Source organism: Echinococcus granulosus (assembly GCF_000524195.1).
Source record: "Echinococcus granulosus chromosome Unknown EG_S00027, whole genome shotgun sequence".
In the NCBI taxonomy this organism is placed as follows: domain Eukaryota; kingdom Metazoa; phylum Platyhelminthes; class Cestoda; order Cyclophyllidea; family Taeniidae; genus Echinococcus; species Echinococcus granulosus.
In genome coordinates this window covers 656,856-675,529 of record NW_020170407.1, presented here as the reverse complement: position 1 = coordinate 675,529, position 18,674 = coordinate 656,856, and the positions used below count along the sequence as shown (strand labels likewise).

General features: G+C 33.5%; 1 protein-coding gene across 1 annotated transcript; it reads left to right on the top strand. All coding sequences in view use genetic code 11, as the record gives it.

Annotated features, from left to right (window-relative positions):
* Positions 1-9,259: 9,259 nt before the first annotated feature.
* Positions 9,260-15,248, top strand: EGR_04409 (hypothetical protein; the record flags this gene model as incomplete). The annotated part of the gene is made up of 5 exons (XM_024493658.1): positions 9,260-9,781; positions 10,781-10,983; positions 11,854-12,021; positions 13,293-13,504; positions 14,992-15,248. The coding sequence occupies 5 exons, from the start codon at positions 9,260-9,262 to the stop codon at positions 15,246-15,248; spliced, it is 1,362 nt and encodes a 453-aa protein (XP_024351979.1).
* Between the last annotated feature and the right edge of the window lie 3,426 nt (positions 15,249-18,674).

Sequence of the window (18,674 nt, the reverse complement as noted above, 5' to 3'; positions counted from 1 at the left end):
CACCGACCTCGACGCTTCAGACCAATTGTTGGAAAGCGCAAACTAGGAAGCGCCGCTTAAAACAAATCATTTTTAGGATGACAAAGTTAAAGTCCTTTGGGGGCATTTAAGTTATCTTTGCTTAAAAAAATAGTCTTACATACTACTGGCCCACAACTGCTTAGGACAATTTATTTTTTGTAGCTAATCTATGAATTTTGAGAGCGATACAATTTCCCGAACTCTTGCCGATTGTTTCATCGTAGTCCTTTAATGCTAAAAAAGGAATAAACTGCCTTTTCGCCCGCAAAATGAGTCGACTTTTTTATGGGGATATCATACATTTTTAATGACTTGACTGCATAATTTGTATTTCAAGAAATGTGCCACTTTTGTGATATTTTATCGGCAGTAATAGTCAACTTGAAGTAAGCATTCATCTATTCATAGAAATTTGACTTTTGTACAGCTATGTGTTTATCCATACAGGTTCTATGATTTACGTAGAGCTTGCTACCATCTTGGCTACAGGGTTTGCCTGCTCTCGTTGACAGACTGCGAAGTATAATCACCTCATCGGGGGATTATTTAACGTAGATGCCTGATGCAGCATAAACTTGCCACAGAATGTTTCAATCAGTGATTTACCTTAGGCAATCATCAAATCCGGATTCAGCGCATCAATGTGTGGTAAAACGCGATCAAATTGCGTAAACTTTAGACCTACTTGGGATAATGACTTAAAATCCCTCGTTAAACACGATGACTTTTTTGTATTTTGGTGCATTATGCTTCCTTTGATAATACTACTACTAAATTCGATTGAATTACTTTATTCCCTTGTCGCAAAACATTGCCTATCCTATGCACTACATTCAAATCAATTCTACTTTAATGTAGTTAGACTTACAGAAAAGCGAAAACTACAACACGGAAAAGTGGTAGATGGCGAATCACTAGTGATGGCGATTTATAAGGTTGATTTTACCCCATTTAGTAGTTTGTAGGAATCCGTAGGAATGCTTGCTATGGCCGGCAAATGAAAAAAGTGACCCATTAAAGTGCTGAGAACGATACTTAGAAGATGAAGAGAACTGCACAGTGAAATGGTATTTATTTAATGGTACACTGGCTATTCGGGCTCTTTATTCAACACAGATTGCATTTTGGGTACGTCTATAGTCTCCCAACCCTTCATTACATCAGTAATCAACTATTCGTTGGAATTGGTATGCCCGATTAAGACATTAGAAAAGACTAATGGTATGTAATATCGTACTCGGTTGATAAATCAAACATTAGAGGAGTCGTTACCGAAATGGTGAGGCAAATAAGTATCCATGGTAATTTGTTAGCAATTTTTTTAATACAACATAACCAAGTGCAATGTTCAAACGTAATCAGGTTTTCAAACTCCCAAATATGAGCTACTTTAATTTGGTCTTGGTCAACATTTTTTTAGTTGGATTTCCGCTTTTCTGAATGCTGATTCAAGATGTAAAACACTATTTAAAATTATTCGGTGACGCAAAATAAATGACTGTTCGATTTGCAGAGATGTTGCCACATTTCTTCCACACATTACCTGATGTACATTGGCAATGAACATTGCCTAAAAACCATTTTTTTTCGCCAAAATTTTACGTTTTTACCCTTTACGTTAGCTATCAGCCCAGCACCCTTCGGGGAAACCATTGTCCAGGCATTATTTTCGAGTATATTATGAGTAGTTTCTTGAAAGTGCAGTAGAAGGTAGCGTTCATCTCAAACCCCCTAACACATGCCTTACTTGCTACTTCGATAACGTTCAGGTACTTTTGCCAGCAGCAGCAAAACAGATAATGTATGCAAAACCAACTTTGCCTGCCCAGCAGTGCTTAGCCATACTATTGGGTACAAAATAAGCTATTTTAGATATTTTAGCAAGGTTGAGTGGAAAAATATAATGACACTGAAAGTAGTGGTCATTGCGAATTGGAGCAGTTTTCTCTTAAATGTATTCTAAAAAGACTTATTGATTCAGAGAGGGCTTTAACGTAAAAAGGCGTGCATGACATCAGGGACATCAAATTTTCGACAAAATAAGCCTCTGGACCATCACCTTATGTAAGCAAATCCTGAATTTTAGCTAGATTAACTTTGCTTTGCAATTACAAAGTACCCACGGCGATCCCATCTAATTATTATAAGCAAAACTTAACGAAAACCGAATTGAAACAGGTTAGAAACACTATAGGTTGTGTAAAAGGGACTAATCAAATTAGACGCCACTAGTGGTAGTAGTTTTAGCATTCTCCTTTTAAAACTTCTCAAACCACCACATAGCCCTATACAGATCCCAATGCGCTCATTGTTCATGCTAAAATAGAAGCAAAACATTAATTAAGATGAATTTCACACGTTATTGTAGAATCTGTTTTAATATGGAAATCAACACTGATTATCCCTACTCAGTAATCGACAACTCTGTGCGCCCCATTAATTCATGCTATTTTCATCTCTTTTGGTATGCGTATATTCCACTAGCAAAAAACAATTTAGCTGACCAGTATAAGCTTAAAAATATCCTGAATGTCAGACACTTCCGTATTGTGATACGTTAACAGTGCACTACTTTTTCACAACTATTACCAAGCCATTGCCTGGAACCACGCCAGAAGGCATGCAAATTTACCTGAAAATTTTTGTGCCTGGATACACCTTTATGTATGCGTTTATCGCCTCTTCCATGGCCTTCCACCCTCAGAATGAAGAGACTGATTGGAGGGGAACATATATTTTGATTAGCGTCAATGGGGATAGATGGAGGTTTAGGTTCAAGTCGACTGCATGCATCGTCGCCAAATGGTCTATTTAAACAATATGAGTATTACATCCTTTTAAAAATAAAAATTCAATAGTTTTTTTACGGAAATTGATGTGTTTTTATTGGAAATGAGTAGTTGGAAAGGAATTTTGCAGTTCTATACAAAACTATCTTGTTAAAATTCGCTGAGGTTATAATTTGTCTTTCCAAGAGAGTTTTTTAAACAGGGGTAACATTGTTTTATTGTGTCTAAATAAGTAAGTTTGCAAAAAACATAAAAGTAATAAATTTTGCCATATTATGGCATTTTGAGTTTAAACATTTTAGCTGTTCGCAATAAAATTACTGTAATCAGGAAAACTGGAACATAAGGCTTGTTTGTTATCTCAATACCGAAAAATGGCAACCTCAATGATGACAGCAAATCTGAAATCCATTATTACTGGTATGGTTAAACGACGAAATAAATTCTGAAAAACTGGAATTTTATTGTTTGATGTTATCTGGAAGACTTTTTAAGCATTCCTTTTTATCTTTAAGGGGTAAAGTGGTTTTCAAATGATATATTTACAAGCCTGTATTATATTTCTTTATTTTATAAACCATAGTTAATTTCTGAAACTTGCAAATAAGTGATAATAGGAAAAAACGAGCGAACGAAAAAATAAAGAGCAAATTACATTCTTAACTAAAAATAAAGAACCTATTAAGTTCTCATGTTTACCGGGTACCCGCTAATAAAATATTATGTAGTTTGAAAAGTATACTAAACCTATTTGTAAGAACATTGCATAAATACATTAGAGTGGCCGTCGCACATTCTACTAAGACAATTTTCGCAAAGCCATTCTCTAAACTAAGATTAAAAACAAAAGGGAGACAAATAAGAAAGCATCGAATCAATTAAACCATGGATTTTAATGAAACTGGAGCGTTGCTGTGGAACATTATTTAAGGCGATAAAGGGATCTGCCCTGAAATCTTTTCCTAATCATTTGCTCATCTGGTTAGCGGCCTCAATAGGATCTAGGCGACTTGCAATCACGGAAACCCCAGATTGTACAAACTGGAGACAATTTGTAACAGCAACTATCTAAACTCAGTTACGGCAAAAGGCTGCACAGTTGACGTAAAAATTTTTGCTTTATGGCGTTTAACTGGTGTCATTGAAAGCAGTAAAACTAATTATTGGTGCCTCTGCGAGGCAATAAAAGAGCTCTGGGATTTGGAATGGAATAAGATAAAAGCACTGACGTCTGCAGCACAAAGTAAGCAGCCAGCACGTTGCCCCCGGTCATAAAAGCAATCGTCTGCAAGATTGTTGATTATAGCATGGCAGTATTTTTAATTGGTGCAAATAAAGGGTTAACAAAACGTTAAGCAAACCGTTGGCAAGCATATGCATTTCTGAAAATATTCTCCACCTTCGCTTGAATGGGAACAATCATTTTGCGGCATAACTGGGGAATCTAAATACAGAGTTAATCTTACCTAACATAATAATAATATATTTAATAGTATAAAAATATAATATAATAATAAAAACAATAAAAAGCATATTTAGTAATATATCTAATATATTAAAAAAACCCCATTTTCCAACTAAACACCTCGGTGTCAAAGCTCAGCTTTAGCCAAATTCACTGAATTTCGCTTCACGGCAATATAGTAGTTGCGTGAATAAATTATGATTAAGTACATATTCAAAATCAAATGATATTTTACTGAGCCAGCGCGACAGATCAAAATGTTTTTTTGGCATAAAATTGAAGCCTATTGGAGAAGTACCGTTAGGTAATATACGAAATAATTTTTTCCTTCCAAAGCACAAGTATAATGGCCAAAGTTAAAACACATTCATCAAACAAAATTACTAAAAGGTTGTAGAACAGTTTCCCTTTCTATCAATGTAATGGAAATTCTTATCAGACAAAACGTGGTAATGAAAACTACTCAGAAAGATGTGATATGACGATAGATTCACAAGGAATACTATTCCGTAAATGGGTTTGTAAAATTAAGGCACAAATGCAAAAAACTAAATTTAAAAATATGCTTTGCGACATCCTTAAAAAATTTTTAGTATTACTTTTTGAGAGGCGCAGTTTTCCATTACTTTTTTTTCTACAAACTATGCCCACTTTCAGTATATTTTTCAGAAAAAAAACAAAATATCAAGTTGATGGTAAAATGATATGCAGCCTCAGAATTTATTGCGCAAAGGCAACAAGTCAATTAATGCATGACTAAATGCCACCAAAATAAAGGCAACACTGATTTGCTATTCATAATTGATTTGGCTAAAGCGCTGAACCATGTATTTTAGAAGGTTGTGCTATCTTGGCTGTTCAGCTAAACTGAACTTTCGGAGGAATCTTGTTCAAAATAATTAAGAAACGTGCAGGTTTGGTCAAGCATGACCAGTATTTTTTTGTTATTTGCACTCTAGACGCCAAGTCTTAGTTACGAGAAACATTATTCATGGACGAGGACTTAAATTTAGGTATTAAGAGCTTCAAGAATTATTATGCTGCGTTATATTTTGCGTTGTTGAAAACCGAGTCATTGAATTTGGTCAAGTGGGGTAGTAATGAGGTCTGATGACTATGCTGACATTGACTAGATTTAAGTGTTTTTCTATATCCAAAATTTCTTTGTATACTTATTAAATTACTATAAATTTACTTATTTTTTAACCACATCAGAATTTAAAAAAAAGTTTGAGATTTTAGGCACTATAGTAAAATGCACAAACATTTCGGTGTATTTCTGTGGTCCAGAAAATGACCCGAATACTATGAAAAGAAATGTTCACAGCATCTATTGGTTTTTAACATTCATATATTTCGGGAACTTTCAAATGCTATTTATCTGTATCGAAAAATTGCGTTTTAATAGTACAAGGTCTCCTGCTTTCAAACTAGTACTGGGCTTTAAATTTCTCGCTTGCGTTACACGATTTATAAATTCAGATCGTTTGTGCAAGTTGATTTAAAGCTCGTGGGTGGTCAGACACTTTGTAGGCGGAAGTACAGGAAAGGCTGGGACGCTCATTGGCTGAGTGGAAAGAAGCAGGCGACTACGAGCGTACGTCCTATTTTGCCAGCGTATGCGTTTTTTAACGTTAGCAACACGCTCTCCTCTCGCTTACTTACCTTCCCTCTGCAGCAGTCGTGCCCCTAATGCTTCGCTATCAACACGACGTCATCCTGTCCAAGGCGCGCTGCCTCTGTGGCCCATACATTTCTACCCATAACTGAGATTGTACTCGTTCAACTTGACCGTACGTTCCCCTTTCTCACTTACCATTCGCTGTCTGAGGTGGCACAATAAGTAATCGCCACAGTTATAAGAGAAATGTAAATTGATCATTTTTATTTTATCGAAACACTTGAATTCCCATTTTGTAAACTTACTTTTTATAGTTTTCTTTTGTGTAACTATCTTTTTACTCAAAATTATTTTCATATCCAACTTTACATTAAATCATGTGTTAAAAACGTTGTTAGGGTTATTTATTACCTAAAAAACTAAAAAATGTTGATATTAATTAGACTGAAATGCGTGTCATGTTTAACAAGGCAACCTGTTATATATGAACGTATATATTCAAATTTATTTGTATTAAAAAATCTGCGGATTGACTTCAAAAAATCCTCAGAATTTCATATTGCACAGGTAATGTAATGTAAACCATCTACTAACACAAAAAATGAAGAATAAACAAATTAGAATAATTCCTGGTATACAATATATTTTTTTAAGTTTCAATTTATTCCAAAATGTTACAAAGCATCATTGATTAAACTTGAACAAAAGGGTTTTATAATAAGCTAAAGGCTAGATTAACAAGTGCTTTACCCTGTGGCTTCTAAAAGAAATTAGCAAATAAAGTAGGCGTATTTTTTTCTTGCATGTCTTAACGTTATTCCAAAAAAAGCAATTGCGTTCTTTCGCAGAGAAAAAAAATTTTTTAGTAATAACTATCTACCGTTTAGGTAATAGTCATGAGAACTCAACTGCGGAGATTACGATCGAACCCAGTCTCAGCTTAACTTTCTTTCTTATGGCTAACTTTTTGCTGAATTCACTCATTAAATTAGCCTGCTATGAATTTAATTAACTTGAGTTCAACCCGTACTTGTGATAAAAAAAGGCACAATTACCATCATTATCTTGCATTGTCTTTGGAAAATCAAAAAATCCAATGCAAAGAAGTTGTTTTTTTTTAAAAATAATCATATTTATGATCAAATTTTTTTGCAGGGCTTTAACGAACTTATGAGGTATCCTCGAAACCATTTTCTAGTAAAGCATTTTCTTTATTAGTTCTTGAAAATCTTTCTTTAAGCATTAATGAAACGCTAAAAATTGGCAAGATTTTAGGTTTAATCTATTTTGCTTATTAATATATTGTGTAAAATTAAAAAAATTTATTGAGATACTGTCAAATATTTTTGCATAACTTCCTGCCCTAAAAAATTTACTATGATATTTAATGACGACGGATTTAAATAAGACAAACCTTTTATATACTTTAAAATATTAAAGAAAACTTTGTAATTAAGCATCAAATAACAAAACATCTAATAAATCAGTACAACATCTGAAGTTCGGCATTAAGTCCTCTAATGGGTGTAAGGAACTTTCTTGTAATCAAAATAAATTAAAAAATACATGCATAAAAATTCGCTACCTGTGACTGCTGTCAAAATGTATGTAAATAGGTGCACATAATGAAAAAATTTTTCCTTTTATCATTTGACTAATATGACCTATATGAAGCTCTGAAAAGTGCTATCTGTTACAAAAGTCACTTAAAATAGAAAATAGCTCTTAATAAAAATCAGTTCTGGCTTATTAGTTTTAATATTTAGAAAGTCGAAAAAGATTACATTTCTTGAGATATAATACATTTTGATAGTGTCATGGCGTGTAAAAGATATTCTAAAAAGTTCTAATTAAACTTGTAAATTAAGGATAAATAACAAGATGTTTTTAAAATCCGAATACAAACTTTTTAGCAAACAAACTGTATTAACCGACAACTGCCTCAAAAGTTGAAAGCAAATTGATAGGTTTTTATCTTAGAAATCATTTTGTTTATTATAAAATACAACCTCAATTAAATTAGATGCCTACAAAAAATTTACAATCTTTATGTTTTGGCGCAGAAGGATTACTTTTACTAAACATAGTAGCTGACTATATTAAGCTATATGTTATAACTTTTGTAATATAAAATCTATATACATAAAAAAATATTTTTAAACTTTGTTAATGAAATCAATGCATTTTTGCTGTGTAAAAAGGTTGTAAATTTAAATAAACAGCTGGCTCTCTAGTATATCAGAGAGGTAAATGATGTTTAAAGCTGCATTTACTTACTGTAAATTCGTGTAAAATGATAGAAGTGGTAGAATTTAACGTTGTTTTAATCAAAAATACAAAGAACGCGATCTACACTTTCACTCATTCTGGAATTTTCGATTGAATGTATATGTATATCTTTGAGGTACTCTTCTCCTTGCCTCATTTTATTGCAGATTCAATACATACTGCGACTTAAGAATTTTTAATTGCCGTTAACGCCATTATAAGCTTTTTATTTTAAAGGGTATTAGTAGAATTGGAAAAACTTTCACATCATTCAAAGTTAGGCAACAAATGTGTTGTCTACATTACAATTAAAAAATTAAAACTGATGTAAGGCTTTAAGGCAAAATATGCAATAACGCAAACTTGCCCCTTTCAAAATGCCAAAAAACTTGAAACTTAAAAAAAAACCCTAAAAAAATGTATACCAGTTATACAAATGGGATTTCTTTTACTGTCTATTTGCTAAATTGAAAGCGAAAAAAATTTAAAGACAACAGTTGCTCAAACTTAATTTCTTCACAGTTCCAGACCTGATCGTAACGAATTTAAAATTTTGTGCTCTCTGACAAAGTGTTTGATTTTTTACAAACGCATGGAAGCTTTATAATCGTGTGAAACGTTTGGATTGCCTGTTTAATACCTAGCAAAATTACTTGATAATATGAGTTGCCTTTAAGTTTGGTACATGTAAATACAATGTCAAAAGTGACTATTTTTCTCTGTTTCAAAAGAAATGCAGTGTTAGAAAACTAAAGCCTAATGAGATTTATTTGTAGTTCCTAGTTTGTCAAATATCAGCAAATTCTCATGCAATCCGTAGTGAAAACTTCTGGTTTTTTTAAAAAACGTTTCAGCATGAAAGATTTGCACCATTCGTAAGTTTACTAATTTCTTTACGCAAAAAAATTTTTTTAAAAGATTTAATTTTTTTACAAAGTAGCGTAAAATGTGGAATTACAAATAAAGACACATAATAGCGCCGAAAAGCAAGTGTCTGCAAATGGTACGTAACTATCATGTAAATAGGGTCTACTGCACTGCTGGAGTCTTTACGTATTGCCATGACCTTTTACTTTTAGAATGTGCTTCCTGAGGATGTGTGCGCTGTCAATGCTGCCTTTTTTTGCTATTTTTTTCATTTATCAAAAATCTGGCTTTTCTCAACAAGACATTTCTTTCAACACAAGCCGTTTCTTACGTCAGGATTTCAATATTGCCCTTTCCACCAACTCTAGCCAAGGTTACGTCCGTCTTAAGCTGCAAGCATTCATTTTCGAAGTGACACATTATTTGAAACCTGAAAAGGGCAATGCCGGTGGTCACTTGAGGCGACTCATGAAACCCTATCCCCACATCCTACTTGATCCCGGTTACACATCCAATCTCATCACCTCCTACCATCCACTCTCAATTCAAGCGGGGATCTGTCGACAATTCCAGGCCACACGCCGCAAAAATTATGAAAGCGTTCCAACCAGCATCTTTGTTGTTAATGATATTGGCGCCATGGTAAATAGGCCAAGGCACGATAGATTACTCCAACTGTTCTTTCAAATAACTGCATCGCTTGGTCTACCCACCCTGACCTGGATGCCCAACAGGATTGGAGAATTCGAGGTCACTTGTTTTTTTTAAAATTAAATTTTTTTAGCAATTATGACCCTTGTTTAATACACTGTTAACAAACTAGTAGTCATTATCATTCTTCACTGTAGGGAGTCATTAAAGATCTTTAAAGCGATGGTAATTTCTGGTATTTATAATTACAAGCAGTGCAATTATGCCATTTGATTGTTACTACATCAGTTGCATTTATGTATTTGGTTTTGTTTTCATTTTGTCAAAAAATGTGATTTCTTTGCGTTTTTCATTTTGCCTTGTTTTAAAATTTGCCATAATTGTTATTCTCTCCCCACTGACCTTCTTTGGTAATTTTTTTTTGCGAATATTATAAGCGCCACATCCTATCTCCTCTTATCGCTTTTTGCAAAAAATGTTTTACAGTAGTTCTTTTAAGTATTTTTTTGTGAAAAATTTTACCAGTAAAATATATAAAATACAATATATAGTATATTAATATTCCAATGTTACGATGAATTTGTAATCGGGGTTCGCCATTCACATTCTTATCGCACTAACAATTGTTAAGGTAAAAAACAAAACCATCATATTTAAATTTTTGTACTCTTATGGATTTTTGTGCCCACCACTTTACGACCTTACCAGACAAATTGACAATCTGAGCTAACGCTTTGATGTGCTATTATTAAAATCGTATTTTTTTGGGGGCCGTTATGGTTACCAGTCATGGCCTTAACAACATCAGTTATCTTTTTTAAACGCGTTTCTTAGCATCATTTGCAATGGTGCAGAAAAAAATTAGAGAAAATAAAAGAGGTGGTAAAATTTAGTGTTTGAAAATTGTATTTTGAATATGAAGGACCTTTATAATAAGGCGCAATATTTAGGAAAAAACTGATATTTTAGCAGAATCTTCAAACTGACTAAGCAAATTACCTACTGTTGTTTTCTTGTACAAAAAAAATTACAAAAAACAAGAATAGCGCAAAATTTTGGTACGAAATAAATATCAACAAACCTTATATTCTTCTGCAGTTAGAGGAGACACAACTGGCGACTCGATTAGAGCCGCTCACATGGCATGTGGCAAGAGCGCTGGTTGATTTTTCGCAGGCCTTTAACTGGAATATAATCATATTGCTTTACAACACCTATGCACCTGGCTCCAGACCCCTGATTTCAGAGTTGAAGTTCCTGCAAATGGAGCGAGCTAAACAGGACCATCCAAATTACTACGAGTAAGCTGCATGAACCCCTCACTTTCGTAAACGGAATACACGTCGATTGAAAAAAGAATTGCTCATCGATGATGGGTACATCCTTTGAATTGAAAAAACATTTTTAATGAAGTGCAATGGGAGCGTTACAACTTAAATACTTGTAATCGACAAGATGGTGTCATACGATTTTTTAAATTTTTATATATTTCTTTATGACTTTTTGAAGAAAAACGGTACGCCTAGAATTATTGAAAATGTAAGCTAGAAATCATTATTGCTCTAAATTTTTACTTTTTTGTAAAAGGAAATATTAATCTAATGCTAATGGCATTTGCTTTAACCCAAAGAAAAGGAAAGTACTGCCTGGCCTATAATATAATACCACTTGTTAAAACTTTAAAAGAACTTTGCGAAATTGACCAAAGTGGTAGAAAAGTTGTAACAAATGATCCACTTTACTGCAACATTTACTCTCTGGCCTTACATTGTGGTTTCATTTTTTACTGGATAAAATAACCAATTTTAGGATAGTGATAAGGTTTTTACTATTTCCTAAATCTTCTTTAAGATATAGAAAATTGCTTACTCAAAAGCTTTTAAAGACTAAAATATTTAAATTAACTGGCAGCAGCCCTACAAGTAAAAATTTCGACAAAAATTATCACTAGATGTTACCGTCAGTGTGCTACAATTTCTTGTGCTAAAATAAAAGGGTTGAATATAAAGAAATTAAAAGTCTCAGTGACTTAGGGCAAATAAACGCAGTGGCTTAATGCTTTTCTAAAGGCAACGGTGACTTTATTTGTAGGTATAGTGAAGTAAAAGAATTCGTTACTTAGGCTTTAAAACTTTCTTTGTTACTGTTATGCATAGCTTTTAAACTTTTAGATTTGAAGTAGATGCCTATCTTCCATTTGACGGTTTCACAAAGCGGAAATTAAAGGACTGCACTGTATTTAAGAATAATATTGATGTGGACTGCTTTGATTCGCTGTTGGTTGCAATGCAGAACATTTGGAAGTCAATTAGCCGAGTTATCATCTTCAATGGAAATCAGTGCGTTAAAAATAATCGATGTAATTGATGTAAAAAGTAAAAAACTACGAGCCTAGTTACATTTCTGATCATAGAGATTAAAAAAAGCCTGATAAAAAGTAGCATAAGATTTGCAAAAATAATTCGTAAGTATACCTTTCTTATTTACCAAAGCAGAGTTAAGAGGAGTCCAATGTGATTTGCTATAGAACCTTGATACTATCCTTGAATTTTCGGCCAAAGATTGGTAAATATAACACAGTACAGCCTCTAATTCTAAAACATTTATGCGCAATGACGTATGCAAAATTTTTTTTATTGACTTGGCTGTGTAGATCCCCAGGTTTAGTGTATACATTTATACAGACACTAGTGTAAGAGGACTTAAGATAGCAAACCGTGCCCGACAACGAAATAAAGCCTTTAGGCTTAAGTTGACACTTAAGTTCTGACTGTTAAGGGCTTCTACTGTGGACATTATTCTCAAAAAATACCAACTAATTATTGCAAAAACGATAGTAATCATTTATTCTCTAAATTGCGTAGCTGTAAGGAAACACCCTAAATTAACTAAAACAATTTCAGAGTATTAAAATAAACTTTTGTGTTTAGTAAGCATTCCTGAATACAACTTAACCAAAAAAGTAATTAGTGCATGTAGATTCTTGTACTTTCTTTTCTTTTTTTTAAAGTTCAATGTAGTCATAAGCCAGGATATTTTACTTTTATCCCATAATACCATATTTATGAGTGATTTATCTGATTGAAGAGCACCGCAGTATAACCATTTTTGTAACAATGTTTTTGCGATATACGTTCTACTTCTCATGGTTGCATAAACTACAAGTAAAAATTACCTTTTACCATATTTCCATTAAAAACCGCGGAAGTTTAGCTAAAACATTAATAAACGCCCAATAAATGACGAAAAAGCGCTTAAGTAAACGTACCAATGTTCCACTTTTTGCGAAAAGAGCAATTACGAGTTCTATTGTGAAAACGTGTAGTTTTTTTTTCGACTTTAAGTTATCCCTCATTATTCTTCTAGGTAAACAATTTTTTAAAATAAAAACATATTTTGAGTTGCTTAGTGCTCTAAATTAATAACCAAACGTTACTTAATTTTTCATTCTTTGAAGCAGTCAGGCTCCGTTGCATTAAAATTGATTGGCCGTTAAATGCGGTTGTTAATTTATGAATTTCACACATATGATATTTTTAATGAGCAAGCTCTTTTTAATTCCTTCAAATTATTAGCAAAACCTAATAATTTTTTGCTCACTTTGATATAGATACGATTTGAATGCGTTGATGTACGTTGCTGATATGCTGGAAGGCACACAAAATGAACACCTTAAAGAGCTTTTCGGAACAAGTTACGTGTGGATTTTTACGCCTTCGACAATGGCTCCACTAACAATAGTGGATCAAGTTGAAACGGTTAATCGTGACAACATTGTCCTGTCGGAATTCACCATGTTCCGGAAAATTCCCGGCATGTTCGGTTAGTTAAAGAAAGTAATCCGAGGCTCCTGGCCTTCAGTCGAAAACTAAAATTGTTCTGATGCATCTTAACTTAATTTCTTTGCAATTCAATTAGGCTAACGCCATTGGAATAACTTGATTTACATTAACACACGTCAATCTCCACAACTTGATGGTTTAGCCTATGAATGTGCGTGACTCCACAAAGCATTACAAAGAGTAGGGTTCTCAATAAAAAAAAATTTTTTAGATTAAATTACCATTTCTTAGTCTTTTGTATTCTACCTGACAAAAGCACTAATGAAAGAAAATATTTTATTCCTCGACGGCGTTATTAAGTGACAATAGTCCACTTGAATTTGACCTTAATAGGTAAGAAAAAAATTAAAAAAATTTGAAAAAAGACGTTATTTTACTTCCTTTTGTGAAAAAAATTTCAGTCTTAGCATTTTTTTTAAAATAAAAAATGCAGAAAGCACTTTCAAATAACACAAATACCATTAAATGATGTTGAGTTAAAACCTGTTAACTATTTAAAAATTACAGCAGGTTTTTCTCATTATAAGTAAAAACATCGAGTTTTCACATAAAAGTTTAATGATTTATCGTTAAAAAATTTAGGAAAAAAAGACGTTTAATAATTTTCTAAGGGAAATTGACAAACATTTCCTCTCTTTATTTATTTTCTAATAAACCTTTTTTTGACAAATTTACGAATTAGACTCCTAAAATTGTCCAATGAGAATGAAAAAAAGGAAAAACATGCATATTGTTTCCGTTGATATTGTGTGCTGCTTAAATTTGCAAAAAAAATTAAAAAAATATGTTTTATTGTAAGAAAACCTAAAATTCCTACACTTTTGCCCGTTTTGTGTTTACGGTTGTGTTATACGGTTGCTTGTCCTTGCGATTTAGCACTAGTTATTAGGTCAAACAATAGGTTGTTAATAATCGTAAATATCCAAGTTGACCCCTTTACTAAGAAGGGCACTGAAACCCACTTAAAATTCTCAGTAAGAAAAGTTACCATAAAACCGAATAAAAATGCTCTCTCGCAAGAGTCATTGTCCTCGAGCAAAATAGTTTAAAAGATACTGAAATTTGCCTTAATTGCAGTCTATTTTAGACAATCTTCCCCTACTTCTACCTCAGCTTAGCTTTTTCTTGTTGCTCATGTTCAGGCATATAATCTCATGGAAAGAGTCGCTCCATCATATATAATTAACGTTAGACCATAATATGAGTACTGAACCACAATTTACGATTGTTTGCATCTGCGCAATGTTGTCAAAATAAAAATTGTAAAATTGCAATCAAAATAATACAAAATTTTTTAAAGGACAGTAAGGGTTTATAAGTAAATAAGTCAGTCACCTTTTTTTAAACTAAAAAAATAATCTCACTAAAAGATCAGGGTTTGAGTCATTTAATAGCAAGACCTAAAGAAACTAGTTTTGTGCCTATCCTCCTAATATTGGCTTTTTTGCCATTTTTAATCATTGGTAGGTTTGATTTGTCTAAATGATGCAGACAACCGAAAACGTCACGCTGAGTTGGCTCGTGAGGTGTGGCACAAGTCCCTTATGGAGTTAATAAAGCAGATGGCTAATCTCTTTCCACCGGTAAAACCGATCAATCTTAACTCCACCTCTGCCGAGACCATCAAGTACCATCGCTTCTTGTTGGAAAAACTGCGGCCGGGCGACCTTTGCGAAAGCAGCGAACATGTGGCTTGGCAGTGGGGGCGTCGACTAAACAAGTAAGCCGTCCTGCTCTCATGTTTAGTTAAAGAATGGTCCCGCCTAAAAAATATTCAAATAGTGTAAGGTGATATCATTAGATAGATTTCAATTTAATTACTAAAAGTCACCCGTCAAACAGTCACCTTTTTATTATCAACCTTTTGTAACAGTCTTAGAAATGTAACAGGGCCGAGGAAGAGGCATTAAATCATTACACTTAAAAGTTGGCCTAGTTTTTCACAAAATTAAATGTTTATTGCTCTAGTACTTGTGAAGTAAACCTTCAAAATATGCCTCTGCACCATCATAATAATTCATTTATGATCTCTACATACCAAAGCGCCTAAGAACTGTCCTTACTTAGGCACAATGTTTTTTAACGTTCGTTATCCCATTCGCGAAAAAAAATTGTACTTTGATTGGACTCATGGCCATTTCTAACCTCAATACTTGTGTAAGGAGACGTGAACCCATGGCTTGCTTCCGCAAAGTGGCTGATTATGTGTACGAGTGAAGCTTCTTCATTTCAAAGAACAAAATTTTTTTGAAAAATCCTGAAAAGTGCAGAATGTTTTTATTTAAATTTTAAGCAGCATTAAAAAAGGTAGAAACCTGTGCTAGAAAAAAAGAATACGAAAATAAGCCACTTTTACAGTATCATATATCAACAAGTAGCGCACCTATGACGTCGCATAATCAAGCTCGAAATACTGCTCTGTGCCTAAGTAGCTTTACTTGGGTGAAGGGATTAAAAGAACTGTGTTTGTACATAACGTATAAAAGAGATTGAAAAGATCAGTTTAGCTTTAGGAATCAGGTGGAGTGTATATTAAGCACCGTATAGAAACCAAATGTAGACAGTTTCGAGATAGTGATCAAACACTGGTGCATTAGGTATTCAGTAGTGAGCGCCATTGGATATCATTAGTGCAGTATTGAATGGTACTCTGTTTAAAACTGATTTTCAGACGTTGTACGAATTATCGCATGCTAAAATATTTACAGGCAAAAAAGGCAAAAGCTGAGACAATGTCACACGTAATTAAGCTGACTGATTCCTAGTATCCACCATTCAAAAGACATCTCTATTCTTACAAAACATACCGAGGTAATTTGTCCGAGTGTTTGTTGTTGAACTGTCGAAAGGGTCATAGAATTAAATTGAGGAAAGCTTGTAATTTACTCTAGTGGCCTCTCCCAATGAAGACCCATTAGTAATTGCAGCCAATTTAAAAAATATTTTATCCGCCAGTGTATATTAAGTAGTGCATTATAATTGTCTATCATCCGCCATTCGGTAGATATAAACTGAGTCAAAAAAAAGAGAAACAGTAAAATACCTTACCATTTGTACTAATTTTAATGCTGACCCATTAAAATCTAAAGAATTGCTACTAGGACACCTTTTCAGGCCTGTTTGAGAAATAATCCCTTTTTGAATTGTTTAAACATTTATCTTAAAAAAGCAGTATAATAAATACTGCAATGCAACTACAGGCGGTGCTTGAAGGTGAATTAATGGGAGCGTGAGCGTGTTAAAAGTTTTATTTTTCGAACAAAAACAAAGGTAGCAGATGTTAGCCATATGCTGTCAAGTGATGAAAATTGTAGACTAGATTTGCAGAATCTGAACTCCACAATTCTGCAGAATGTCAAAGTGCACAAAACAAAGCAGACGTAACACGTTCAAGTTACAGTTATCTTAAAAACATCGCAGTTAATTTAAATGCCATAAAACAAAATACCATGAAAAATATGCACAAACAGCATCAAATAAAAAAACTAAGGAAATGTGAAATTAATAATAAATTTTTCGTCAATATAAAAACATGGTAAAGATTTGAAAGTTTAGCATAAAATGTTGGTTGACATGAAGACTATATGTAGGATGGCAGCAAGACACTTCTGATTTTATGAACTACCACGTAACACACGTGAGGTTCCAAACAGAACAAACAGAAAATAACTTCAACATGGGGATTTTTAATGCTGATCATTTGGATACATTAGGGGTACTGCGCATACGTATGTGCTTGTTGCCCTATATCTAGAGGTAATGGATGCTCACCCTTCTCAAGTATACTATTTTAATTCCTGCCTAGATATTGTTAACTATGTAAAGAATTAGATTTCCTCCGTTCATAACAGCGCCTCATATCCATCTTCACGAACTTCTCAAACAACTTTGCACTTTTACTATTTGTCAACAATCAGGCTTAGAACTAGGCTTATTTTATTATTCTTAGATAATTGCAAACTTTAGCATGTAATTGCATGATATAATTATACTTATTTGATGTAAATAAGTGGACTGCAGATGTTTTAAGTAGTGCTGAAAATGGTCTTTTGTCAGAGTTATCCTAATTCAAAAATTCTAGTATTTGACCTAATAACCATTAAAGCGGCTAATGAGCGTCTGGGAGGGAACACAGTTAATTCTAAGTGGATGAAAATAGAGAACGCAAATTTTACAAGTTTACTTCCCACTGTTGGTCAACAAAGTAGTAAAATTAGTTCAAAATTTTAAAAATATTGTTGGTGATCTAAATAGGAGATCAAAACAGATGCTTATTCACCTTGAAAGTTTGAGTCTTTAAAAGTCAATGCTCTGTAGCGTTCTGAGACCCCCTGAAGACGAAGGAAGTCACAATACTCAGGCAGAACATATATTTAGCACAGAGAAGGTTTTTGAACTACTGGCATGGCCTTTAATGGGCTATAAACCTATAATGCAGCAGACTAAAGGTCTTCGTGATGTTTTGTTCGATTAAAATGCGCAACTTTAGTGTCCCTTATTTTGTTGTGCCACTTACTACACTTTTGTAAGAAGCATCGCAATGCAAGTTAGGTGCATTAAAACCGCAAATTTGACATTAGGAGAGCTGCTAAAAATTAACATCGTTTCTCTGTTTTACCGGTTGAGTTCTCGCTGTTCTTTTTGACACTCTTCTCGTGTTTTCTAAAGAATAGAACTAAATATCAAATAGGGCTATGCAAATAAATCAACTTTTATTAGGCGTTTACCAGAAACCATTTGTATGTTAAATTTTTTAACAATACACAATTCTCCACGCCGGTCAGAAACAATTTTTTACTCATTCGTCTCTTTAGTTAATGCTAGATCTTAAGACTTCCTTTATTGGCCCCTCGTTATATCCTAGTACATTTTTCTGAAGACCTAATTTATTTGTTTGGATTCCGTTAATATGTATGCCAAAAAATTAGGACTTGAATCCCCTGAACCTATTGCATTTGTTGACATAGGAATAAAGAGTGATTTTCATAATGTTGAAGATTAGGGGCTATAAACACGACCAGCATAGGTAAATCCACGTAGAAGGGGTGCGGGTTTGCAACGCATTGGATGTATTACACAAATGCAGCAAAATGCAAGATGCATAAAAATTAAATGTTTTTCCCTCCTCTAGCATCATTCGATCACTCGAA